The sequence below is a fragment of the Sceloporus undulatus genome, chromosome 7 (assembly GCF_019175285.1).
Source record: "Sceloporus undulatus isolate JIND9_A2432 ecotype Alabama chromosome 7, SceUnd_v1.1, whole genome shotgun sequence".
Lineage (NCBI taxonomy): Eukaryota > Metazoa > Chordata > Lepidosauria > Squamata > Phrynosomatidae > Sceloporus > Sceloporus undulatus.
In genome coordinates, this window is record NC_056528.1 from 8836631 (window position 1) to 8862099 (window position 25469).

The window sequence follows — 25469 nt, forward strand, 5'->3', positions numbered from 1 at the left end:
CATATCCTGCCCTCAACCCAAGGCTGAGACCCAGGACAGCTTACATTAAAAAACCCCATACAATTAATATCTGATTTTTCTGTGCGCTTCACAGGGTCCTTCTTGTCCCAAACGCCTCCTTAGATCTCCTTTGCTGCTATTACAGCAATGTTGACTTGCCGCTGCTCTTCTGCAGTCTTTTGTTCGACTTTTTGGGCAGTTTGAGGACTCAGAAGGGATCATTGGTCAGAAAAATAGCGTTGTAGGGCCCACAGACTGTATACTTCACCTACAGTACTTCTGTTTTGATAGCCTTTCTACTTCTACTTGATAGTCTTTCAAATATTTGAGGATGGCTATTGTGCCATCCTATTGTGTCTCTGCTCCACTCGGCCTCTGTGCCATGGATCCACCAGCACCCCAAAAATGCCAGCTTGGTGGCAAATGCCTAGATCTTTTCATCGACTGATGGAACATTTTCTCTGCCTTTTCTTGATAGGTAACACAGCCCTGCTGGGAGCAAACCTGCTCTTTGAAATGCTCTGCTCTCTCCTTCGAGTGAAATCGGCCTAAACGATTCCAGGCAAGCTTACTTTTTCCCTGTACGGAAGAGGCTCATAAAGGTGGAGAGACCTGTTTCTGTCCTGATACAGAACCAAGCCAACTAGAGAAACGAACGCTAGAGAAGGTTATTCCCGTCCCTGCCGCAAAGTAACCCCATCCCACCTCCATTGAGGAATCACCAGACCGGATCGCCTCTTGGTCACACGTTTTAAAATAAGTTTATTTTATCGGTTGCGAATCTGTAAGTCTTTAAAGCAAAACCAAACCAAAAATAGAATTAGTGCCTGTTCACAAATACAAAATAATAATAATGAAGAAGACAGTTTTGCCCAATAAATTATTTATTCCCTGTCCCCAACAGAGTATCAAAAGTGCAAAATATTTAGCAGTATTCTTTTCAAACCAACACTCCCAACCTAGGACTAGCGGATTATTCATACCGGGGTCCTGAGAGAGAACCATTCTTAAGTCACAGGGGCAAAAGTAAACGGCACACGGGGGAATCGGACGCTATGCTAACATCTCCCCTCCAAAAGGGTCTGCTTCAGGTTTGAGTCTGAAAAGCTCTGGACGTGTCCAACAGCCAAGGCATCCTTGAACAGAAACAGACCCTTTAAAATGAACATTTCTCGTCTTAACATGTCCTTCAGCAGTAGATTGCTACTAGCAAATCTACTTATTTTATAGTGTGGGTTCAGAGCAATTGCTTTTTTGGAGAGGCCTTTCTCCCCAAAAATATAGTTTCATGACTCCGCTTTTGCCATGGTGACGTCCTATGAAATCCTGGGACTTGTAGTTTAGAGAAGGGGATCCTTAAAATTTGCAGCCAGGATCCCATAGGATGTTGCCATGGCAGTTAAAGTGGAATTGTAGTGCCACAACTGGAGAGTGTGAAAAGGTCTAGAGTTTTCCAGTGTAGCCCTAGATTTTTCAAGCTCTGAGATTATTTCATGCCTCCAATTAATTAGCATAAGGTCAGTGATGTCCAAACTCTGGCCCTCCAGGTGTTTTGGACTTCAGCTCCCAGCATCCCAGACCATTGGCTGAGGTGGCTGAGGCTTCTGGGAGCTGAAGTCCAAAACACCTGGAGGGCCAGAGTTTGGACATCGCTGGCATAAGGTGCTTCTCTTTCAGCAAATCAGCCTAGGCTCAGATGCCACTGGTTAGTGGTAGTCCACTGTGGATGATGAACCCGTTTGCCAGCTCAAATGCCCCACAGCCAGTGCCCAATTCAGCAACAAAAAAAGACGAGGTGGTTTGCATTAACTGGGCACCAGGTCAGGGAATGTAGTCGAAAAGCACCCCCACCAGGCATTTGGGGGAAGAAATGGGTTAGGATTCCCACTTCATCCCACAAAAGACTACTGCTACCTCATAATGTTTCAACTACCCTCCATTAACTGTCATCTGTGGTATATTTCTGCCCTTGTCTTGCCAACTTCAGACAAGATGGCAGAAATTGAGATGTTGCCTCCCTGACTCCCAGTGGCCTTACTGGTGGGAGTTGTAGTCCAGCAACATCCAGAGGGACACAGGCTCCCCATCGCTCTTCTGCCTGGAAGTCTCCAAGGAAATGCATGCTAATCGTATGCACATGGCTGTGCATTGATGCTAGTGCTATGGGTTGCCAACATCCACGTAATTACCACAGCAATGGCTTCTAGGCCAGCACAATCTTTGTATTTTCAAATCTGATCTCTGATTCAACTGAGACACGAGTTCCGATCCGAAGGCTAGAAGGCAGCAACACAGCCAACATGGCTCTGCTGCAAGAACCCTGTAAGGAAGCCTGACTTAAATTCGTACCCAGACCTTTCCTTATAATCTGTCCAAGGGCACCCTAACAAAGCCAGGCTTCCTGGGTACAGCGAGTGAGGATGAGACTTATTTGCAAAGAACCACTCAAGAGGTTCTGCTCCATTAAAGGCACCTTGTTCCAAAATTTTTATCAGTCATAGAATCCAACCGGTCTAGAAACCTGAGGACCATCTTGGGGAGCTATTTGTCAAAACTGTCAGGAAGGATTTGATAAAGAGATGACCACAGCTGAAGAAGTGGCACTGCCCTTCTCAGCAAAATGGAAGGTTTCCTACCTGTTTTGAGTGACAGGGAAGCAGCTGCTTTCCCCAAAAGCCTCTCCGCATCAGGTAACAAGGGAAAGGTTGAGCATACAGAGCCAGGGCTGGTGCCATATCACCGGCTCCATGTCCCTCTCAGTGCAGCAGACAATCGCACATCTAAAGTCCCAAAGTCCCCCCTTAGAAGTCACCATTGGCAAAGTGACAAAAGACCACATTCCTCCAAACAATCTACAGGCTACAAGGCTACAGAATTCGGGGCACATGTTTGAACACAAGGAAGGTCCCTGCATGTTGAAATGTAGCCTATCAGGGAAAGGGCTCGATTAAATCGCCATCTGATGCGCCAGGTTGCTACAGAGGGGAAGGTTTGTTGGCCCGACACAGAGGACATTCAAATGTACAACGCACACATAAAGACACATGCTCTGCAGCCTGAAATGTTACAGCCGGCAGCTCTTTTTGTCGGCACAGTTTGTAGAACAGCTTTTAAAAGAGAAAGCCAAGAGATGAGAATAAAGAAACCCTGTATTTATACGGAACGGTGCATTCTGAAAGGGAACGGCAGGGAAAACAGCAATAAGGCAGCCTTGCAATTTTCTAAACAAACAGCCATCTTGAGACCAGTTTCAAAAAGGCTGAAAACGACAACAGCTTATTCAGATGGGAAAAGACGGGAAAATCAAGTACCGGACAACTGGCCGATTCAAGGCGTCGAAGCCCTGAACTATCGTGGCAGATACAATCATCAGAGACACAACTTAAGTTCCTCGACACAAAGCAACTTCATTAGTTGTTGTCCGAAAGGTGTGCGGCTGGCAGTTATGGGAGCGGAAATGGGATGCCGGGAGGACAACTCACGCAAGCGGGGAATTTTAAAGGTTTTCTCACTTTCACACAACTATTGGCTCATAGCAGTTTTGAGGTTTACAGTTTGCCAACGTGGTTTCAAGGTATGGCTCCAAAAAAAGGTGTTTAGAAAGAGACAGACAGACAGCAAGCAGGAAGGTGCCGGAAAGAACAAACACATTTCAATGGCTCATTTGTCTATTCTAGTATTTCACGGTTTGATTGACCGCTCCTTGTACTGGTGGAGGCTTACCTGGTGGGCTCTACGTGTGGATTTATTGCATCTGGAGATGGAGGGATTGCCGGTTTGCAAAGCCACCCTGCCCCACACATTTCCTCCTCCACTTAGTACCCACACAGGAGGTACTTTCCTTAAAAAAAGAATGGTTACGGGAAGCAGAAAACATTGAGCTGCCTGTGAAATGAGTTTTGTAGCATGCACAGGAAGAGACCTGAATCGCTTACACATCGACACAGGAGGGTGTGCAGTAAAACAGAACCAACATTTTAAAGAAAGTGGGGGGAAAGAACCAAAATCCACACACAAGAGTGGTCTGCAGCAGCAAGGTTTTTGTTGGCATCAGAAAACCGAAAAGGCAGGACCAAAATGGCAGGAGGGGGGCCACCAGTGACAGTCTGTTTCTGACTGTATGGACATTTGGAATCGTTTGGTGATGATGACGGATGTCAGTGCACGATGGTATTCCGTTACTCCTAGGTCCAAAGGTAAGAAAAGATGCTTCTAATTCATAGGGGAAGTGAACAACCTAGGAGGATCTGTCTAAAAAGCTACCATCTATCCGACAGAAGGTAAAATTCCTGGAAAGAGAGATGCTTCCGGTTGTCCTCTTTCAAAGTCTGCAGTGCGACAAATTCTCTTTCAAAACCCTGCTTTTTTAAAAAACACACACACACAAAATGACATCTCAGTCTAGCGCGGGCCAGGAGGGGATATAAAACCTCTGTAGGGAGCCTTCCAAGAGTCGCTCCATCCACAAGGACAATCTGTTGAGTTTCTTTTTCGCGAACTTGGCCTGTGGGCTGCAAGAGGAGGAGGACTTCCCTCGCGCCTCCCCGGTGACGTCGGGATCCTCACAGGATCCTCCGGGGAGCAGGAGGTCTGCGTTGTCCTCGGAGCGGCGAGGCTTGAAAAGGCAGAAGTACTTCTTGTGGCCGTTGAGGGCCAAGACGTAGGCAGTGTAGTCTCGCTCTAGGAAGTGCTTGTCGTACTGGTTGGGGATCGGGGCGGCATCCTGAGCAAACTCCAACACGTATTCGAGCCATTCCCGGTGCTTGTCCAGGTTGAGGAAGGAGAAGTGCAAGGTGCTGCTCCTGGGAGGTGAGAAGGATGAATTATTATATTAGGTTGAGTCTCCTTTATCCAGAGTTCCAGAATCTGAAACGCAGTGGTCCCTCCACATCGGAACAGAGGGCAATGTATTATGTGCCCTTGTACAGCCTCATAACCGGTGATGTATGTTTTGGATTTTAATTTATCATGCTCGAGACGGCGCCCGATACTCACCCTGTAAAAGTGTAGACCTCCAGGGCAAACTTCTGCAGCAGAGGGGTTTTGGTGGAGTTGGAAAGGATCAGCACCACATTCATGTGCCCAGGCCTCAGGCGCACCAGGTTGCTTGTGTAAGTGATGTCTGTGAGCTCCGTTACTTCTACGAAGCCCTTCTTGGGGATTCTGCAAGAAACACAAAAAAGGAAGATAAAACTCAACACAAAGAAAGGCAAAAACCACGCATTGAAGTACTCCTCTAAGGGTCAAATATGGGATGGGGGGAGGCTGTGCTGTAGCACACTTGGTCTGCCTTGGTGGAATCCAAACTGAACATGAGCCACCCTTGTGAAGCACCTACTAAAAAAGCAAATGCAATCTTGCAAGGAGAAAAAAGGTCTGTTCAGGATAGCATTAGCATGAACGCAGGCAAACAGGGATCAGTCTTGCTGGGCTCTCAGCCACAGAGGAAGGCAAAGGCAAACCCCCTTTGAACAAATTTTGCCAAGAAAACCCCACTTTAAGGTTGTCGTAAGTCTGACATGACTCGAAGGCACACAAGGACAACAGTTAGAGGCAAATCAATGCATGGCTGAGGAGTAGGGAGAAAACTGCCCAAATAAGCATGGTCACTCCTGAAGGATCCTAAGAGCAGCAATTGCCATTTTTTCAGTACATTTCTTTGTCAGTTTGAAGCGGGGGAACAAAACGATCCCAGGGATGTACAGTATGCTTGGTCTCTAAGGGATCTCAGCTAGCCATGGATTGGCAAAAGCGGCAGAATCTGAGTTCGAGCAGAAAAGGAGTACCAGACCTCTAACCTTTCCCAGCACAAGCCTGCCGCTACTCTAGCCTTTTCACTGAGCCCAAGAGGAATCATCAGAAATATCAGTGTGGAGCAAAGCAAATGCCGGAGGAACCTGTTCTCTTTGGTGAAGCTTGTGTCGTTCTTCTCATTCCTTGGGGGCCCGTCTTCTTTCTTGGGGGGAGGCGAATCCCTCTCATCGCTCGAGTCGCTGAAAAGAGCAATGATCGTCTCAGGTAAGGGACTGGAAATGGTCTGAGATACAGTTTCCTGGTATTAACTGGCTGCAGCTTAATCTTATACGTATCTTACTCAACAGTAGCTGGCTGAAGGACCACAGCCCTAGTTAGGCTCAGGGAAGGGAGCGGCAGCACTGGGTTACATCAGATTTACAATATAGGAGCATGGTCAGAATCAGTTTGTGACAAACTGGAACAGGCAGGAGAAACTTAACCCATTCAAAGAATGGCAGCATTAGTAAAATGAAGCCAGGAGTTTATTTAACATCACGTTAAGATGCAAGATAAACATGACAAATCAATAGAAGAGGGAACAAGGAGGAAACTGCTGAAAATACAAAGGAAAGGGGGAGAGAAGGAGAATCAGATGGCTTCTTACCTGAAAGCCTGAACAATCACCGTCCCAAAGAGGATGAAGAGGGCTGAGAAGATCAGGGACAAGAGAGGCATCATTTCTCGCCTGTAAGAGAGGCAGTCGGCGAAGCTGTCGGTTTCGGAATCTTTCTCTGAATGCTCTGATTTTAAGCTGCAGCAAGCTAAGGATTAGCTCCCTTCTGTCTGTCTTTGCAACCTCCCTTCCTATCCCCCCTGCTATTTGTTGGCAGCTGGAGAGGAGAGAAATTAGGGCATAGCACAAGGATTGGAATTAAGGCGCCATCCAGAAGTTCTTGGGATGGCATGTCCCAGAAGCTGTAGTCAAGATGCTGGCAGCTGCCAAAGACTGTTGGGTGCTGCCCATTAGGGATGGCACATTGAGAGGGCCATCCATCCTTTCACACTCCCCTCCCTTCAGACCCCAGTTCTCCATTACCCATTTGATAATGGCTGTTAAAGTGGTGTCAAACCACATGGCTGAGCACTGTTAACCAAAGCACCACGAAGTTCAGTCTGTTAGCATGCGATTCCTTCTTGTCTTTGTGCGGGTTCCTCTTCTCTCACCAACCCAGAGAAGGCTGCTGTGCACCTAGAAGGCTTACCAGTTGTTGTGGAAGAGGCTGTCCCAGCAGTCTGAGAGGTAGTCCATGCTGGAATAGATCCACCGAAGGAAAAAAACCTGCGGTTGGATCAAAAGAGAGAGAAAGACAGAGTGACTGCTAGGCAGAAGCATCAGAAAAGATGCTCACCAATCCATGGTCCCAGCAGCAAAACAAAAATGTTAGTAATCTTAGGCAAGTCATTCTGTCACAGCCTCAGAGGAAGGCAATGGCAAACCCACGCTGAACTAACCTTGCCAAGAAAAACAGAAGATAGCTTATCACCATAAGTCAGAAATGATTCAAAAGCACACAACAACAAAAACTCCTAGTCACCCCACCACCAAACACCCACAAGACAGACGCACTATTGCTTAGTAAACGACAGTGTTCCTTACAGGAGCAAGTTCATCGTTCAAGTCTGGCAGGATGGCATCCGAAGAGAGGAACCCTGGGTCTATCCTCAGCTGATCCAAAAGATCGAGGAGGATGAAGTTGTCCTTTGTGCTGCCACTCCAGGGATCCTCCAGGGCTTTGTAGATCACCCGGCCAACATCATTGCGCCTCTCCAAGATGACCACCTGGATATGAGACAGAGGACCAGACCATAATTTGATGGAAGAGGGCAGGCTTCAAACAGTAGCTTCTAAGGAACTAGCTTTGGGTTGTTGGTGTGTGGGTTTTTAAAAAGACTTACTCCTTACTAAACTTGTAGTTATGCCATTATGAACAGCTTACGAGACTTATCTGGGTTGGAACACTCACCACTGACTTCCCCTGAAAGCTTTCATCGTCCGTCAGCAAAGTGTGGACAAACTGCCGCTGATAGTTGTTGTAGATGTGCACAAACCTCACGGTGTCCTTGGTATTGGCCAGGGCAAAGGCCAGGAAAGCATCATACCCCGCTGTATATTTATCTCCTTCTCCAGTAATCAAGACCACACAATACCTAGGACACAAAGAGAAAGAGAATACTTGCCATTTTGGGGAAAGAGAACCATCCCAGGTGGATTTGCTCCCTGTCACTGGAGCGGCACCGTAGCCCTGTCACAATCAAACCCCTAAATTTGCAGAAGCCATGCAAAGGAGGGGTGCCACCCCCATCAGAGGACTGACTTGCGTTGCCTGTGGGACTTCTTCACAGGACACAGCTCCTGGAAAAGCTTCTGGCTGGTGAGTCGGGCTGCCATCAGGAATTTGTTCTGGGACAAGAAGTCATCAATAAGCTGCTTTTTCATGGCCCGGGCCTGGCAAAGGAAGATGGGAAGAAACAGGTTTTCAGTGGATGAAAGTACTTTTGGAACTATGACGATATTCTATGAACTGTGAAGCATTTTGTGATGAGGGAATGCAATATCCTGAATGAGGGAAGAGTCTCCATTTAGACTCCATTTGGAAACCCACTGGGTGGCCTTAGGCAAGTCGCTCTCTCTCGGTCTCAGAGGAAGGCAAAGGCAAATCCCCTCTGCACAACTCTTGCCAAGGAAACCTCATCATAGGTTTGCTTTAGGGTGGCTGCAAGTTGGAAATGATCGCAACACAACCACCACAACATCGAGCCAATTCCTCTTTTGCTTTAGAGCTCACATTTGGCAACCACAGTGCTCTCTACCTGGATGACATCTGAAGGTTTATCGATGTTTTCCTTGAAGACCATCATGGTGGGTGTGTAGACGTTGATGTTATATTGGCTGGAGAGTTCTTCCGTTCCTTGGAGGCCGACATAGACATAGCCAAAGGACAAGTACTCTCTGTAGGCAAAGGCAGTCAGCTGGAAAGGAAGACGAAGGTGCTAAGGCTACACCAAAGGTGGGCAAAGTACAGCTTGAAGCTGGCATGCGGCTCCTGAAACCCTCCTCAAGCCCTTCAAAAACCCCAAGACCTCTCCACCAAATGTTTTTAAAAGTTGGGACAATTTGGGGGTGATATTTTTCACGTGAAAATTAGCCCAAATTTACCCAAAATTGGTCACAAACATGACACTTTGTTTTCCTCCTTACCCTTCCCAGAGCCTGAAGGCAGATTGAGCTTACAAAAGGGATTTGTGATCTAGTTCAAGAAGTTACTTATTTTCTTACCTTGTACAGCAGTGGCTCAAGAGGCATATGATCGAAGAGAAGGACGTGGGGTTTATTCTCCTTCTTCCACTCTGAAAGGAACTGGACGTAGTTTTTATCTGTAATCTTCAATGCAGGACATAACAAAGTATCAGTACCTTATATACAAGGGATGCCATTTTACTAGGCCATTGTATGTAACAGGACTTGAGCATCCATGGCTTTTGGTATCCACAAGGGCTCCTGGAACCAACCCTCAGCAGATACCAAGGGTGCATTGGATTTTTATTTAAAGTAAGCGAAACCTTTTGGACCAGCTTTTCCCAACCCGTTCTTAATTACTTTCTCAATGAGGTTCCCAGGAAGGAGGCTCTCCACAAACTGTCGCAGATTCTCCCGAACGACTGCGTTGTGGAAAAACGTCACTTTCCCATTGATAAGCCCCAGGATCGATGGGGTGGTGTGTGCTCCCAGGTGATGGGCCAGCCGCCTTTCGTAACCGGCATGGACCACCCCAATCCCCACACCTGAAAAAAGTAAAGAAGGATAGTTTGAAAGGAATCTCGAAAATGGGAAGGCTGTGGTCACAACCAGATTTGGGAAAGTGGCTCTTGGAATGCAGCTCCCAGAATCCTCCAGCTGGCATGCTGGGGTTGCACCAAAAAACCCGCAACAACATAAACACACACACTTTTCCCTGTGAATACAACTAAAGGTGTAGAGTTTGGGAGATCATCACGGATCAACTAGTGCCGCAGTTTCTAAGGTAGCAAAAGCAAAGAGCTAAAATTTTGGATGCCTTTCAATGCTCTTTGTGCTCCATATTGTGGTGCGGTAGTGTGTGTGAGCATTGGACAGTGGCTCTGGAAATCAGGGTTTGATTCCTCGCTCGGCCATGGGCAAGTCACACACTCTCAGCCCTAGAAAACCCTGCAGTAGTTTCACCTTAGGGTTGCTGTAAGATGGAAACAACCGGAAGGAACTCAATAAAAACAACAAATTGTTTCAGATGTTCTGTTTTTAATTCATATCGTAAACCATTTTCAGTCCCAGTCCCCAGCCACCGCCAACCCCTGCATGCTTGGCTTACCCAGCGCCTCCAACTCCTGGACCACCTCCTTCCACACAGGCTCAATGTGAATGCAGCTGAAGCACCAGTCTGATGTGATCTTAATGAGGTACGGCTTCTTGAAGCTGTCAGGCAAGATCTCATTGACGTAGTGGGTAAAGTGAAGCAGGTACTTCTCGTCGGAGGAGTCGCGGCGCTCTGAGTTGAACGGGAAATGGAAAAAGGACTCGTCAAAATAGAAGCTTTCATGGAAGTGGTGGAACTGGCGGTGATGGTGCTGCTGTTGCTGCTGCTGGGGGTAACCTGGATTTTCGCCCACGTCCCCGTAGCGGTCAAAGTTTAATCGCTTCTCCTCGTTGGACAGGATCTGTGGGAGACAAACATGAAAATTGAACTCTCGGTCCTTTGTGTGAGTCCCCAAATAGCCTAAAGCAGTGATGGTGAACCTTTATGAGACTGAGTGCCCAAACTGCAACCCAGACCCCACTTATTTACTGCAAAGTGCCATGTCCCTCTGGCTTTCTAGTAACAAACTCTGGCAAACTCTGTGCTGGGGCTACGGCACATGTGCCCACAGAGAGGGCTCTGAGTGCCACCTCTGGCACGCGTGCCATAGGTTCGCCATCACTGGCCTAAAGGCACCGGATCCCATCTGATCATGGAAGATGAAGGTCAGCTAAGAAGGTTAGTGGTTGGATGGGAGACCACCAACGAATGCTGTAGACAGTATTTCAGAGGAAGGAACTGGCAAAACCACCTCTTCAGTATCCCTTGCCTTAGAAAACCCTGTGAAATCCAGGGGTGGCCCAAGTCAACAGGCAACATGAAGGCACATATCTATCTCCGACAGATAGAAGATCTAGCAACACTTTCAACATTTGAAAGAATGATGCATACACAAAATTTACAATGGACTTATATCTGGACATTTGGTCAGCCGTTATAGAAAACCTCATGACGGGTTCGCCTTAGGGCTGCCATAAATCAGAAACAACTTGAAGGTACATAGCAACAACTCTTTTTCACCCTCACAATGAAGGTTACATCTTCTAATAAATGCATATTCTCACATCTCACATGCAGAGGTCCAAAAGCAGAAATGAGCATTTAATACCTCATAAGCTTTGCTGATTTGAATGAACTTATCTTCCGCTCCCGGGTCCTTATTTTTGTCGGGATGCCTGGAATGCAAACACAAGGAGACCGTCAGTAGTTGGATCACAAGGCTGCCAACTTGAGTTCAAGACTGGTGCTGCGTGGGCAAAGGAGACAGAAGTGGCATTCATTAAAGAGACTGTCAGCCAGGCTTAATCTGCTTGATGTTTAAATGGGTTTCGTTGCAAGGGCTTATTCCCAGGGCTCTGGAGGGAAGTGGAAAGAGAGAATTAGCAGATATTTAAGAGGTGCGTTTCATATGCAAGCGTGGCGACAGAGGCGGGAAACACAGGGCTGTGTGCTACACAGAAATACGGTCCAATTAACAAGGAATACAAGATTTACGCAGCCCTTGGTGCATTCTGAGACTTTCCGGATTTCACCTAAACACAGTCTCATGTTTGATAATGAACAGGGTTCCAGCTTAACTTTCCAAACCTCACTAAAAGGGAGAGTTTTGGAAAAAACGAATTTTAGAAGAATCTTATAGCTGCTTTCCAACAGTCATTTCCAGCAGATGATGCTGGACTGCAACTCCCAGTATCCCTCGCTACAGTCTCTGCTGGCTAAGGTTTTCTGCTGTCTCTCCCTTGCTGGTTGTCAGTTCCAAGGTAACTTTAAAATGCAATCTGCTTCTGCAACTTTGCAACTTCCTAAACTATGCCTGGAGAAGGATGCTCCAAGATATGATACCTACAAACTGAATGCAATCCTTCTCACTTAGAAGAAAACTTCCTTTAAGTTCAGCCTCGGAGCGCTCTTGGCTACTTGACACAGGCTCCTGTTTTCTCCAGGAGAAGGGAAAAGTGGTTTTACTCTGGAGTTATCTCTGCCTTCCACTGGGCAAGATGGAGAAGAAGGAATGGGTTTGGGCGATCATGTATTTTACCATTCACTGTTTAGCAAGTCCTGTCATTTGAAATCCTTTGCCTGGAGAGGATGGTGGCTGAACCTTATGCAAGCATAGTATGCATGTCATCCCACTAAACAACAATCCTATGGCCCTCCAACAAGTTTGCTCATCCTGTTTTTCCAGCTCCTTCCCCACCGACAGCACAAAACGTTCCTGTCCCACATCATCTTCTCACCCGCTTCCCTTAGGTAAAACTCCCTTTTCTCTACTGCTGCTCATAGCAAAGCCCTGCAAGGGTTCAAGAAATATGCAACCTGCCTTTCCAACCTAGTTCAGCCAGAAGCAAGATTTCAATGCTTTCCAAATTTCTATTTCCAATGTGCTCACCATTCCCGGGCGAGCTTCTTGTAGGCCTTCTTAATGTCCGCCTGGCTGGCTGTCCGGCTGACCCCCAGGATCCGGTACGGGTCGAAATCAATGGCGGACAAGATTTGCAGGGCCAGGATGAGAAACAGGACCACAACCAGGGAGACGCTCAGCCGTTTCATTTCCATCTTGCTTCCTGCAAAGGATCGGCACAAGAGGACATTCACAGGCATAGAAAAGGGAATGGTTATAAAATCAAATAAAAATACCCTAAATAAGGTTAGCAATGCAGGATGAAACTTGAAAATGGCAAAGCTCACCCCAAGCCCAGCAAAGAGGAACTGTTTAGGTAGTCAGACATATGGACTTACAGAGTGCTGGCCATGTTTATCGCAACCAAAACAGTAGGTCTTGCGGCATCTTACAAGGAAAGTACTGAATGTAGAGAGCATAGTGGTTTGAGCCTTGGAGTACGACTCTGGGTCCAGTTCCCAGCTTGGCTATGGAAACCTACTGGGCGATCTTGAGTGAGTCACACTCTCTCAGCCTCAGAGAAAGGAAAAGGCAAACCTCTTCCGAACAAATCTTGCCAAGAAAACCCAAGATACCATGACTTATGGTCTTATGGCTTACTGTATATAATCATGTATAAGTCTAGAAATTTAGGTCAAATTGACCCAAAAAATCAAATCAATTTATCCACGGGTCAATATTAGCATTGTACTTTAATTCTTATTTTGCAAAGGATCATCCCTCGGTGAAAGGCAAGAGGGCAATCTGTACTGGGAACACTAACCCCTCTCTAGTCTCTCATCCATCCAGCCTTTAGGGTCAGCATAAAAAGTTACGACTGACGCAGTTTTCTATGTTCTTTGGCATCATTTCCCTTTGCTTTCTTCTTTGGCTCACTTGTTACATGCCCCTAGGTTTTGCCCTTGACCTACCCACGGGTCATATCAAAAGCCTTAATTTTGACCCCCACAAACCTGCCCTTGACTTATACATGAGGTTGACTTATAGTCAAGTATATACGGTACTTATGACTTATGGTTGCCATAAGTCAGAAACAACTTGAAGGCACAACAACAACGAACAGCAACCCCAACCATCAGATCCCCTCGGTGCAGGGAGGGCAGCATCACACCAGCCCGTTTTGTGGACACCTACACACCTGCAAAGACAAGGCCCTAAATGGGGTTGTTCTGCCAAGACAAGGTCTCACTCTGCTTTGGATCCGATGGACCCTAGACCCCTCCATTACACTCTGGATTAGTCTGCTACAGCAGCCTTGATCACGAAGGAGGGGTGGCATTTGAAAGATGCACCAGCCGGCCAAAGCCACCCTCCGCCCTCTTCCTTGTTGGCATGCCTTGGGATGAGGAGGCAGATCTATCTCAGGAGCGCATTACGGCATAAGCAGGGACCACAGCCAGCCAGTTGGTCCCAGTAAAAGGAAGAGATTGACTCAGAGTGATTTCGGCTGCCATCTCCATTGAAACAAACAACCTGGAATCCTGTGTCTAGTTCTGGGCAGCTCAATCCAAAAAGGATATGGAGAAGCTGAAGCGTGTCTCGAGGAAGGTGGCAAAATGGTGAAGGGTCTGAAACCCTATGAGGAGAGACTTAAGGAGCTGGGGATATTTAGCCTGGAGAAGAGAAGGTTAAGGGGTGATATGAGAGCCCTGTTTAAATATTTGAAGGGATGTCATATTGAGGAGGGAGCAAGCTTGTTTTCTGCTGCTCCAGAAAACAGGACCCAGAACAATGGATGCAAACTACAGGAAAAGAGATTCCAGCTCAACCTTAGGAGGAACTTCCTGAGAGTAAGAGCTGTTTGAGAGTGGAAGACACTCCCTTCCTTGGAGGTTTTTAAACAGAGGCTGGATAGCCATCTGTCAGGGGTGCTTTGATAGTGTATTCCTGCATGGCAAACAGTTGGAATGGATGGCCCTTGGTGTCTCTTCTGACCCTAGGATTCTAATATATATATATATACACATACACACACACACACACACACACACACACACACACACATATATCTGCACCTAAAAGGGAGGTGGGGCTGTCATGGTGCCACGTTCTGAGCGTTGGACTCCGGAGACCAGGATTCGGATCCCACCTTGGCTGCCAGATGTCTTCAGAGGAGGTCTGCCCCTGCCATGTAAAGCCTTTGGGTGCCTTTGGGCAATAGGTCACACTCTCTCAGCCTCAGGGGAAGGCAGAGGCAAACCTCCTCTGGGCAAATCTGGCCAAGAGAACACCAAGACAGGAGGGTCGCCATGAGTCTTGAAGGGACCTGAAGGCACGCGACAATGACAAAAAGGTGCCCCACACACACATACCCTTCCCCACAGCATCACAGCTATAAGACCTAGATAGATAGACACACATATATATATAGAGAGAGAGAGAGACACAGAGAGACTGAGCAAGAGCGAGATAGAGATAGATATAGAGAGATATAAATAGAGAGAGAGAGAGACATAGATACTGTAAATAGATATAGACAGATACATAAATAATGATAGAGATAGACATATATATATATATATATATAGAGAGAGAGAGAGAGCAAGAGCGAGAGAGAGATAGAGATAGGTATAGATATAAATAGAGAGAGATAGACATAGATAAATAGATAGATATAGATAAATAATGATATAGACATATATATATATATATATATATAGAGAGAGAGAGAGAGAGAGAGAGAGATAGACATAGATAGATAAGATAGATATTGATAGGTATAGATAGATAGGTGTTTATCTAGAGGGAGCCGGTGGCTGTCTTGGGCCTCATTTCCCCACAGAGGCTTCCTCTCAAGGCAGGAGACCCCTTCTTTCTGCCCCCAAAACAAGACCCCCTCCTCCTCCTCCTCCCCCTCCCTTTGGTCCTCCAGCCAGACCACCGAGAGGACGGGGCCATGGCTAGAGCGTCCCCGTCCTCCCCTCCACCGCGTCACGTGACCCCGAGGGAAGCCCTCCCCGCCCCCTCCCTCCTCGGGGTCGACTCGCGAGGAACGGCGCCGGCCATACCCACCCTCGGCGCTCCTCTCTCGCCCCCCTGGACACCACTTCCGGCCGCCGTCACCATAGAGACGGCGCAGCCGCCGCCGCCGCCTCACTTCCGTCCGGGTCAAGGAGGAGGCAGAGGAGCGGCCACTGCGCATGCGTGAGCAAAAAGAAGGCGCGGCTAAGGTCTATCCCCACTCCAATGCCCTAATACGGCCTTGTGTCGTCATCAGGAGGAGGCGGAGTCCCGAGGGCGTGGCCGAAGGTGGGGCTTCCCCTCCCGGAAGCAGCGTGTCTGTGGCTCCATTCATTCTATGGGGGCTTGCCGTCCGCATGATCTTGAGTCCAGATATGGGAAGCCCGCCTATGGCCCGGGCGCACTGCACTCTCTAGCATGGCCTTATATTGTACATTGTATGCCCAGCATTGTTTGTTGTTTTACTTGCAAAGCGCCATGTGCAACAACATAAATCAACAACAGCAGCCTCGGAGGCTCTTTGTAGCTGGCACCGGCTTCACTACCAAGCTTCGTGCCAGCTCCTTCTGGCCCAGATCCCGGGTCCTCTTGTATTTTTACAGAGGCTGAGGTTGGAGGTACAGATGAGTAGCTACAGGTTGCAAAGCGCCAGCCCTCTATGCGCAGACTGAGAGAGTTTGTGTGCAGTCAATTGTTGCATGCTTGGCGCAAGCAAGGAAACAAGCCATGAAGTCTGAGAGTCTGATGAGGTGGATGGAAGGTGCTTCTTGCTGCCAAGAAGGGAGCGCATGGCATGAACCAGTGGCTGAGGAAGGGTTAAGGGCTTCTGCCATCCCTTCCCTGGGTTTCAGGCTTGGAGGAGCCTGCGGACAGTGCCAGCTTCCAGCTTAGTTTGTGAATGAGGCCAGGCCTCCTTGGAGGAAAGTTGCAAAAGAGAAGGAAGTCACAACAAAAGACGGTCATTGCAGCTGTTGGAATCAATGGTGGCCCTCCTCCTTCCCAACTCTCCCCTCATCCCTCCTGATCTTATGTTGTGCGTCTCTGTGTTTCCAAAAGCTCATTGGATGCTAAAGGCTTTCTTTTTGTTTCTGATGAGCGCTGGAGCATTTCTGAAGGATGGCAGACAATATCCCCTCTCTCCCTTTTTGGCTTCTGCTCAGGAACTCAATGGATCACATTAACACTGACGGCTGTGTTGCGCACAACTGGACTCCAACAAATCCTCTCCACTCTGCGGTATTTCCACACATTGGAGCATCTCCCCAAAGCTTAGCAGCTCCGGACTCAGGAGCAACGGATGCCTCATTTTCCTCTGGACAGGTAATCATCACATCATCATCATAGAATAACAAAGGCAATCCAATCCAACCTGCCATGGAAGAACTCACAACCAAAGCATAATGATAAGTGTATTATAACGCCCTTCCACAAAGGTGGTCAGAACATATACAATAGAAACACATACAATAAAAAGCAAACGACAAAACACCACCGTGCAAATGTTAAATACTGTACAAATAATACACTAATATAAAACAACGGTGGAATTCAAAGATTGGCCATGGTTGCCTGTCGAATCCGATGTCAAAGATATATAGCACCTTTGAGACTCACTGAGAGAAAGAAGTTGATGCAGTCCTACTTCCTCAGATGCATTTAGAAAGCATACTGGAGTCTAGGAAAGGTCACTCTGCCAACTTCTTCTCTTTCATTTAGTCCCAAAGGTGCTACAAGATCTCTCTACATACTCCTATAAAGTAATATATTAATAAAAGCCAAAAGTTAAAGTATGGCATAGTCAGTGCTTGGACTGATCCTGGGTCTGAACCCGGCATAGAAGCTGTTTATCAACATCAGAGGCAGCCAGCACAGCCCATGCAAATGTGGTGCCCCTCATCTCATCCACGTCAAAACACATAGCACCCAATGCCAGCAAAGCTCTTTCAGCAGAGTTTTCAGGCTGTTTCCATTGGAAAAACCTCTGTACTCAGAAAAGGAGATGAATGGCACTTTTGTACCATCATGGCATTAGCACTTCAGTAGCGCACTGGTTGCCATGTTGGCTTCTCCTTACACATAAACACAGCAATAGCATTGATACCATTTTGAAAGCAAGGCAGACGGAAGGTACATATAAGAGGAAGATGAACATACAGTTGCATGCACCTAGGTAACAACTGCAGAACCACTGTATAATCCCCAACGCTTCCGGGTAAAGGTCTTCACGGGCACTGCTCCAGAAGTTCAGAAGGAAAAGGGTTTTTCCACAGCATGATGGGGTGGGTGGGATGGGCATGGGAAGGGCAAGGGGAATGTAAGGGCATGGGGATGGGCATGGAGAATGGGAATGGGCATGGGAAGGGCATGGATGGGCGATGGGAGGTAGGGAGTAGAAAGGAGGGGAAGGAAAAAGGGAAGGGGGGGGAGGAAAAAGGGAGAAGAAGAAGGGGGTGGAGATGGGAAGAGAGGGAAGGAGGGGGAGGAAGAAGGAAGTAGGTGTCGAGTCAGGAATGAGTATAAAGCGATGAAGGAAAGCGGACGGCAAGGATAGTGATGTCATTTAAGTGCGGCCTTTAAGTTTTAACCTGATTGCGGGCGGCGGTCTGCAACTTTTGATAGGATGGGACGTGGTCGCTTGTAGTGGTAGGGATGGAGTCGGCACTCAGTCGGCAGGACTTTTCAGTGTGAAGCTGTGACTCATCTGAGTCCCCAGCGTCGCCAGCGGGCAGGAATCCTAGTGAGGAAGCATGCGGAAGGGTTGGAAGTAGGAAGACAGCCACGGAAGGCTCCCGCAGCCTTCGCTTTCTTTCTTTGAGCGTAACGTATGTTTCCCGCACGCCCGCCCTTTTGGGGTGGGGTCGCGGGGAGCTGTTTGCCGCGGTAGTTCTCGTTCTTCTTTATCATTCCTGGTCTAGTACTGCGGAAGGCCGTTATCACCGTACGTTGTAGCAAGGAAGGAGGAAAACGTGAAGGAAGGAAGGGAGGTGGAGATTTACTGAGACATAAAGGCAGGACAAATTAATGAGAAAGCCCACCAACCATTTACTGAATGTCAATGGTACTTAGGGCAAAAATGAAATCACAGATAAGGATGGGGGACAGCTGGCTGAATAAATTACATGTGAAAGGATCTGAAAAATCCAAGTAGACCACAATTGAACAGAGTCCAACAGTGTGATGCAGCAGCTAAAAAGGCAAATGCAATTTTATTAGGCTGCATCAAAAAAGATAGTGTCAGACAAGGGAAGTATAGTGCCACTATATTCTGCTCGGGTCAGCCCCCATCTGGAATATTTGTTGCCCAGTTTCTGGGCACCACAATAAAAAAGGATGTGAGAGACTGTAGCCATGTGTCCAAAGGAGGTGACAAAATGGGAGGGTCTGGAAACCATGAATCCCTATAAGGAAAGAGTTAGGGAGCTGGGGATGTTTAGCCTGGGAAAAAGGTTAAACGTGGATATAGAGCCCTGTTTACAATATTGAAGGGATGTCATATTGAGGAGGGAGCAAGCTTGTTTCTGCCTGTCCAGAAAACAGGACCAGAAAGGATGCAAACTACAGGAAAAGAGATTCCAGCTTAACATTAGGAGGACTTTCCTGAGAGTAAGGGCTGTCCAACAGTGGAAAACACTCCCTTGGAAGTGATGGAGTCCCTTTTGGAGGTCTTAAACAGAGGCTGGATGGCCATTGTTGGGTATGCTTGATTGAGAGTTCCTGCATGGCAAGTGGGTTGGACTGGATGCCCTTGTGGTCTTTCCAACTCTATTATTCTATGATTTATGGATTCTAAAAGGGAAAGAGAAGGAAAGAAAGAAGAGAGGAGAGAAAAAAGAGGGAGGAGGGAGGGGAAAGAAAAAGAAAAGAAAGGAAGGGAGAAGGAATGGAAGGAAGAGGAAGGGGAAAGAAAGGGGGAAGGTAAGGAAAAGAGGAAGTAGGAGGGAGAAGGAAGAGAAGGAAGTGAGGGGGAGAGTAAAGAGAGGAAAGAAAAAGAAGGGAGGGAGGGAGAAGGGGGGAAAGAAAGGAAGCGGAAGGAGAGGAGAGGAGTAAGGAGGAAGGAGAGGAAAGAAGAGAGAGAAGAAGGAGGAGAAAAGAAGAGGAAGGAGGGGCAAGTAGAGCAAGGGGAAGAAGGAAAGAAGATGAAAGAGAAGAAAAGAAGGAGGAGCGAGAAAAAGGAAGGGAAGGAGAGGAAAAGAAGGAAGGAGAAAAAGAGGAAGGTGCATGAAGGGGAGGAAGGGAGAAGGAAGAATGGGGGGAAGGAGTGAAAGCGAAAAGGGGAATGAAAAGGGGAAAGGTAAGGGGGGGAAGAAAGAGCCCTTCGGGACGCCGGCCGCACTGACCAGCAGTGGCAGGGAAGGTATGGTGCGGGGGGCTGCCGGGAGAATTAGTCCTTCCTTCCTTCCTCCCTTCCTTCGCTTCCTTGGATCAAATCACCCAGCTGGTCTCTGAAGCTGAAGCCCCAGAGCTCAATTCAGGCCGAGCCTTTTGAGTGCTAGCCCTCCCTCTTCTTCCTTGTTGGTGGAGCTGCATCCCAGCTCTGGAACCAGGACAGGCAGCTCGACCTGGAGGGGACACTTGAAACCTAGGTGGAACCGAAGTCAGCATGGAAAGCTGTGGTCCTATGATCCTTCCCTTCATCCGAAGGCAGCAGAGAGTTGGTCTTTGGTTGAAGCAATGTCTTTTTCAGTCCTGTGGGCGAGGAAAGAAGATATGATTTTTGCTCATACGTGCCAACCTCCCTTTTATAGGGAAGCCCAGCAACTCAAAAGTGGCAACCGAAGACCTAGAATTCCTAGAGAGAGTACTCTACTAGGCCTTGGTAGCTCCTCCAGTGCAACTCTATGGTCAATTTTATCTAAAATTAGCACTAGTGAGAGAGGGAAACAAAACCACTGGCGAGGGTGTTATCCGGGGCAGATCTTGTTCTTCATCGTTTGTACCAGATCCATCCTCTGGACAGAACTCCAAGGATATCAATGACTTCCCTGCAGAAAAGAGAGAGCAGGCCAGAGAGAGGTGACAGCAAAGATGTTTAGTAAGGGGCCGGATTCCTAGATCTAGCCCCAATGGCCACTCCTGCCCACAGCCTAGTCTTCTAAACAACTTACCCTGGGGCCACGTATTTTTAAACTGGCTGCCGGTCCCCGCTTCAAAGGCTGGGACTGGCTGACCAGGATGTTTGTTATGGCGGTACGGTAAAATGGGAAAGCAGTAGTCAAAGTCTGGACGGTCGCTGATATGTCTGACCACGGCACCAATCGCTCTGACCGCCTTCACCTGGGGAGAGAAAGGAGACCGCTCCTTGTAAACAATCCGGAAAGAAGAGGGGGCCACCGCCGCATATGGGGACCCTTTGCATTTCCTCCTGTGCTGAGTCATGCAAGGGTCAGCCCTTACCTTGGCCAAATGTTGTTCCTTCGCGGTCCTCTATCATGAAGCCTGCATTGGCTTGGACCATGAGCTGATGCATGCAGCGAGCTCTGTCGCAATCGGGTGACACCAAGACTGCACATGGAGCTCATCACAGACCCCTAATAAAGGGGACGAAAGAGAAATCGCATCCCTGCTGCTGGACTCCCAGCCCCTAAAACAGAGATGCATGGAGGGAATCCACCTACGTTTCAGAAGATGTAAGTAATGGGTCCAGCATGGCCGCCAAGTGCATCTCTGCTACATTGTCTGCCGTGCATAGCTTCACTGGCTGGGAGTAATGGGAGAACTTCTTACACAAGCCAGTGCAAGTCCTTCCTTGTCTGGAAAGAGAAAAACATGATAATGGGTGGAAATGATGGGGTGAATAATGCCTATTTGCTGTATGTCCACAAGACCTTGCCTAGCAAAGGAAAAGTGTTCAGCAAGAAAAACTCTCCTCCACCGGAAAACATCCAAGTTTTGTACACGTCATACTCCACAGAACTGCCTTCCGAGTCAGAAGAGGAGGCCCTCTGAGTTTTGTGGGATTCTGCAAAAGACAGAAAAGGACCATGAAACCAATGGGGCTGGATGATGCGTAGAAAGACTGCTTGTGGGGACATCTAATTGGAGGAGACACCCAATTAAAGGCCAAACACAATCATTAAAAAGAAAACATTAATAACCCCCCCCAAGCCCCAGGAGGCCTGCCAGGCCTAGGCCTCCCTGCTGCTTGCCCACCATGCCGAAATGTCAGCAAGGCAGGTGGAGGCGGCACAGAAGGCCCATTACCTGCCCCAAGCATGTCACCACCCTCCTGCACTTGGGAGATGGAGGAGGCTTCGGCCTGAGCCCAGAGCACGTCCGCCTGCGGCGGCCTCCCCGGAGATGGAGAAGCGGAGGCCCAGGTGTCAGTGTGCGGCCCTTCCACTGCTGGAGGGAGGCCTTGGTACACTGCCACTGCAGTGGAGGCTCTGCTCCAAGCACCCCTTGAGCTCAGCAAGGCCTAGCAAAGCGGCTAGGTCTTGTAGCATGTTGACACTGCCGCGCAGGAGAAAACAGGAAAAGAGGAGGAGAGGAGGTGGGAGCCGGGAGCCGGAGCCGGGAGCCGGAGCCGGACTGGCCCAAAGCGTTGAAGGTCCTGGCAGAAACCGGGATATGACAACCCTCTTCATGTACCAGTCATTCGGTCGTCTGGCGAGCTACCTATCATCCTGGGGGGGCAGGCATCGCTGCTTACACCTATAAAGAAATGGAGGGGGGGAAAGAGAAGTGAAGAGAGAAGAGGAGGTAGAAGGGTGTCTTGGGGTGGCCCTGAGCCTCAAAGCCTTTCCCAGTTTTTGCCCCTTACCCTGAGTTTGAAGGAGGTATTCATCTCCTCACTATTTCTTTCTCCTTTGCCCTGATGGTCCTTCCTTAATCACTGCCATCCTGTCAAGCAAATAGAAGAAAGGGTTTGCACAGTCTTCCAATGAAAGGAACCGGGGGGGGGGGGGAGGGGGGGGAGAAAAGGACATCATACACATCAAAGTACTATCTTCCTCAACCATGTCAGAATTTCCCTCCAAATGAAAAAGGGACAGGAAAAGCATGATATTATATAATAAAATATTTAACAAAAACAAATCATATCCTCTCAGTCCCAGTAGGAGGAAAGAAGGAGGAAGGAAAATGGGAGGAAGGAAGGAAGAAAGGAAAGAAAGAAGGAAGGACAAGAAAGAAAGAAACCATGAAACAAACAGGAAAGACCGCTTCATGTGCCAGTCATTTGGTCATTTGGTGAGATGAACGTACCGGTCTGACATGGGATTAAATTCAGCCTGTCCGGGAGAGGAATCAGTGTCTAAATCCTACAAAGATGGGGGGAGAAAAGTGAAAGAGGTAGTTAGTACAAGGGGCTGGTCTCCGGGTGGCCCTGATCCTAAAGGCCTTTCCAGAAGAAAGGGAGAAGGGAGACCCACGCAGTTGGCCCTGTGGTCCCATGAGTACCACTCCTCCCCACATTTTTCTTTCTCTGTCGCTTCTAAAGGTTCCTCTTTAGCTCAGCGCAATCCATCAAGATAAAGAAGAATGAATGTGGACAGAATTTGGACAGAAAAGGGGAAAAAGGGGGGGGGGATTACCTGTTTTTTTACCGTCAAGGAGGGAATGCTGCCCCTCCTTGCATCCAAGCGTCCAGGGTTGGCCTCATCCACATAGGTAATCTGTGGTTCTGGAAAACAGGCACAAAAAACATATGATTATTAATCGTCATTTATTATTATTATCCCTCATCCAAAGTGGGAAGGAATGAGGAAGAAGGATAGAAAGAAGGAAGGAAGGAAAGGAAGGACAGACAGAGACAACAACAGACAGACAGAATTTCCAACTCAAACAGCCCTTACTGTCAGACGTTCCTCTTAAGTTTGAATCTCTTTTCCTCTCATTTTGAATCCATTGCTCCATTGTGTCCTATTCCTGGAGCAGCAGAAAACAGCTTGCTCCCTCCTCAATACAACATCCCTTCAAATATATAGCCCTATTTAAATATCACCTCTCAACCGCCAGCCCCAGCTGTCCCGAGGTAAACCCCAGATGAAATGGCCACCTGGCCCCATATTGATTTGGCCGTTTGGGAAAAGGAAGCGTGCTTTGAATTGTGGTGACATTTCTTAGAGGTGGCTACTTGACTACTGAAATGTATATACATTGCAAATGCCTAAAAGGGTTGAGTCTGAAGCCAGTTTGCAGTCAAAATTATTTTGTATGTTCAATTTCCAATGAGGGTATCTCCCGTGGGGTGGGCTACCCATCAAGAGGGTCAGCGTGAAGAGAGTGTACTTGGTTTGACCTCTGGGCAGCTGGGCTTGGCATAGCAACCCCAGTGGAGCAAAAGCGCCCAACGGCCCCCGAGGCAGAGGGCCCACCCAGCAAAGCCCAAAGGAAGCCATGGGGCAGAGGCTGGAGAGAGGATCATGAAGGCAACTGAAGTGTGACCTCAGGGTTTAAAGACTCAAGGTTTTGCATGATGTAAAAGCAACTGCGTTTTGTACATTTTGGCTTTGTAAAGACTTAGAAGGCAATCTTTTGTGCCCGGGCTGCATCAGAAAGTGGAAGGAAGGAAGGAAGGAAGGAAGAAGGAAGGAAGGAAGGAGGCTTTGCGTACTTGGTGTCTCATCGTTCTGTTTTTCTCGCCTGATCTTTTTGATGATCCAAAGAATAGGTTTCACAGCCACCTGCAAGCAAAGGATGAATAATGAGAGGAGCCGGGGAGAGAGAAAGAAAAAAGAAGGGACATGATTATGGCTGGCCAGGCCCCATTACCCCCCAAGGCCACTATCTGTTGACCTCTGCCCTTTCCTCCTTCTCCACTCACTTCAGGAATCTCTGGATGCCAGGCATGATCCAAAGAGGGCCTGAGACCCAGGTGCAATGAAAGCCAGGAGTCTGTGGCTGAGAAGAAACAGACGCCTAACTAGAGTAGCCAAGAGTGAGAGCAGTTGCTTCGGGCCACACGTTGGGTTCAAGAATGCAGCTCAAGTTCCAAGACAGAGGTGGAACCTTTGCAAAGGAAAACAAGGCTAGCCTTCTCTGGGCCGTCTTCCTGCTTGAAGGGCAGCAGGCGGCTTGAGCATGCTCCAGAAAGGCAGCTCATACTTCCAGAGGGTTCCCTCCAATATCAATCAGCAGGGGATCCCATAAGATAAGGCCTCCTGAGCCTCAACACTTTAATTTATGCATGATGCCCTGCTAGGAGTTGTGACAGACTGACAAGGCGGACCTCTGTGTGCGGTGCAAGATTCTGTACAATTCAAGCAAAAGAAGGGTAGCCCCATGTAAGAGCGCATTACAGAACATGGCCACAACAGTGCCCCCCAAACCCACAAAAGACTATGGATGCCGGCCGTGAAAGCCTTGGACTTCACACAGTAGGTCAATGCTACCTATGGGAGCACCTCCTCCATGCAATCTGCCCCATGCGCTCAGGTCCCCGGGGACATTTACAGTGGACTGTTCTTTGCGGAAGGTGCAACGAGCTTCTGCAACATGAACGAATTACGTAGCCCCAATTCTCTGGGGAGAACGGCAGCCAACATGTCCTTGTGGAACAAGATGGGCAGATGCAAAATGTTCAGAGCTAGCAGACGTGTGAGGCAGGTCATGCGGTGTCCTGAAATAAACCCTCGGATAATACCGAAAGACGAGATAGGGAGCGGTAGCACGTTTTGGAGGAAATGGGGGAAATTGTTTGGTGGTTAGTCTGGAAAAGTTCCCGATTTAGGAGCCAAACCCACACCAGTGCCATAGAGTAGACCCAAGTGAAGCAGTGGGATTTGCCAAAATGGTTGACTTACTTTCAGCCATTAATCAACCACCAGTTCCTAATTGAGGAGACAGGCAATGACTTAGTAGTACCCTTCGATGTTTGCACAGACGTGGCCAAGAAACCTCAAATGGTGTTCAAGAGGACAAAATTATAATGATGAAGGCGGTGTTGGGTTTGAGTGTGGGACTATGGAGACCAGGGTTCGAGTTCAGCTCAGACACGAAACCCACGCAAGCAAGTCCGCACTCTCTCAGCCCGGGGGCAA

At 48.1% G+C, this 25469-nt stretch overlaps 2 protein-coding genes across 3 annotated transcripts in view; one reads left to right on the plus strand and one right to left on the minus strand.

Annotated features, from left to right (window-relative positions):
- AGMAT (agmatinase) overlaps positions 1–861 on the plus strand; it is a 4733-nt gene extending 3872 nt beyond the window's left edge. The window contains exon 7 of the mRNA XM_042478210.1: positions 479–861. Within this exon, the coding sequence (XP_042334144.1) occupies positions 479–552 (74 nt within the window). The 3' untranslated portion in view covers positions 553–861. The remainder of the gene's footprint in view (positions 1–478) is intronic.
- Positions 742–15648, minus strand: DNAJC16 (DnaJ heat shock protein family (Hsp40) member C16). 2 transcript variants are annotated; one of them, XM_042478206.1, is made up of 15 exons: positions 15541–15648; positions 12517–12691; positions 11236–11302; positions 10143–10488; positions 9395–9579; positions 9074–9178; positions 8608–8766; positions 8112–8242; positions 7761–7944; positions 7394–7576; positions 6999–7075; positions 6401–6481; positions 5898–5993; positions 4996–5163; positions 742–4802 (listed from the first exon to the last, which is right to left on the minus strand). In XM_042478206.1, exons 2-15 carry the CDS (start codon positions 12681–12683, stop codon positions 4397–4399), a joined length of 2355 nt encoding a protein of 784 aa, XP_042334140.1. In that variant the 5' UTR covers positions 12684–12691; positions 15541–15648; the 3' UTR covers positions 742–4396. The 2 variants fall into 2 exon arrangements, with proteins under 2 accessions (XP_042334140.1, XP_042334139.1); XM_042478205.1 differs by lacking the exon at positions 15541–15648 and adding an exon at positions 14544–14861.
- Positions 15649–25469: the final 9821 nt, after the last annotated feature.

Bases quoted from the DNA above. Each gene is read 5' to 3' on its own strand.
- DNAJC16 (XM_042478206.1), bottom strand. From the start codon at position 12,683: ATGGAAATGAAACGGCTGAGCGTCTCCCTGGTTGTGGTCCTGTTTCTC. The intron at 7,577-7,760 runs GTGAGTGTTCCA...TCTCATATCCAG, and splicing joins GCTTTCAGGGGAAGTCAGTG to GTGGTCATCTTGGAGAGGCG. The intron at 6,482-6,998 runs GTAAGCCTTCTA...CCTCTCTTACAG, and splicing joins AGCCTCTTCCACAACAACTG to GCGAGAAATGATGCCTCTCT.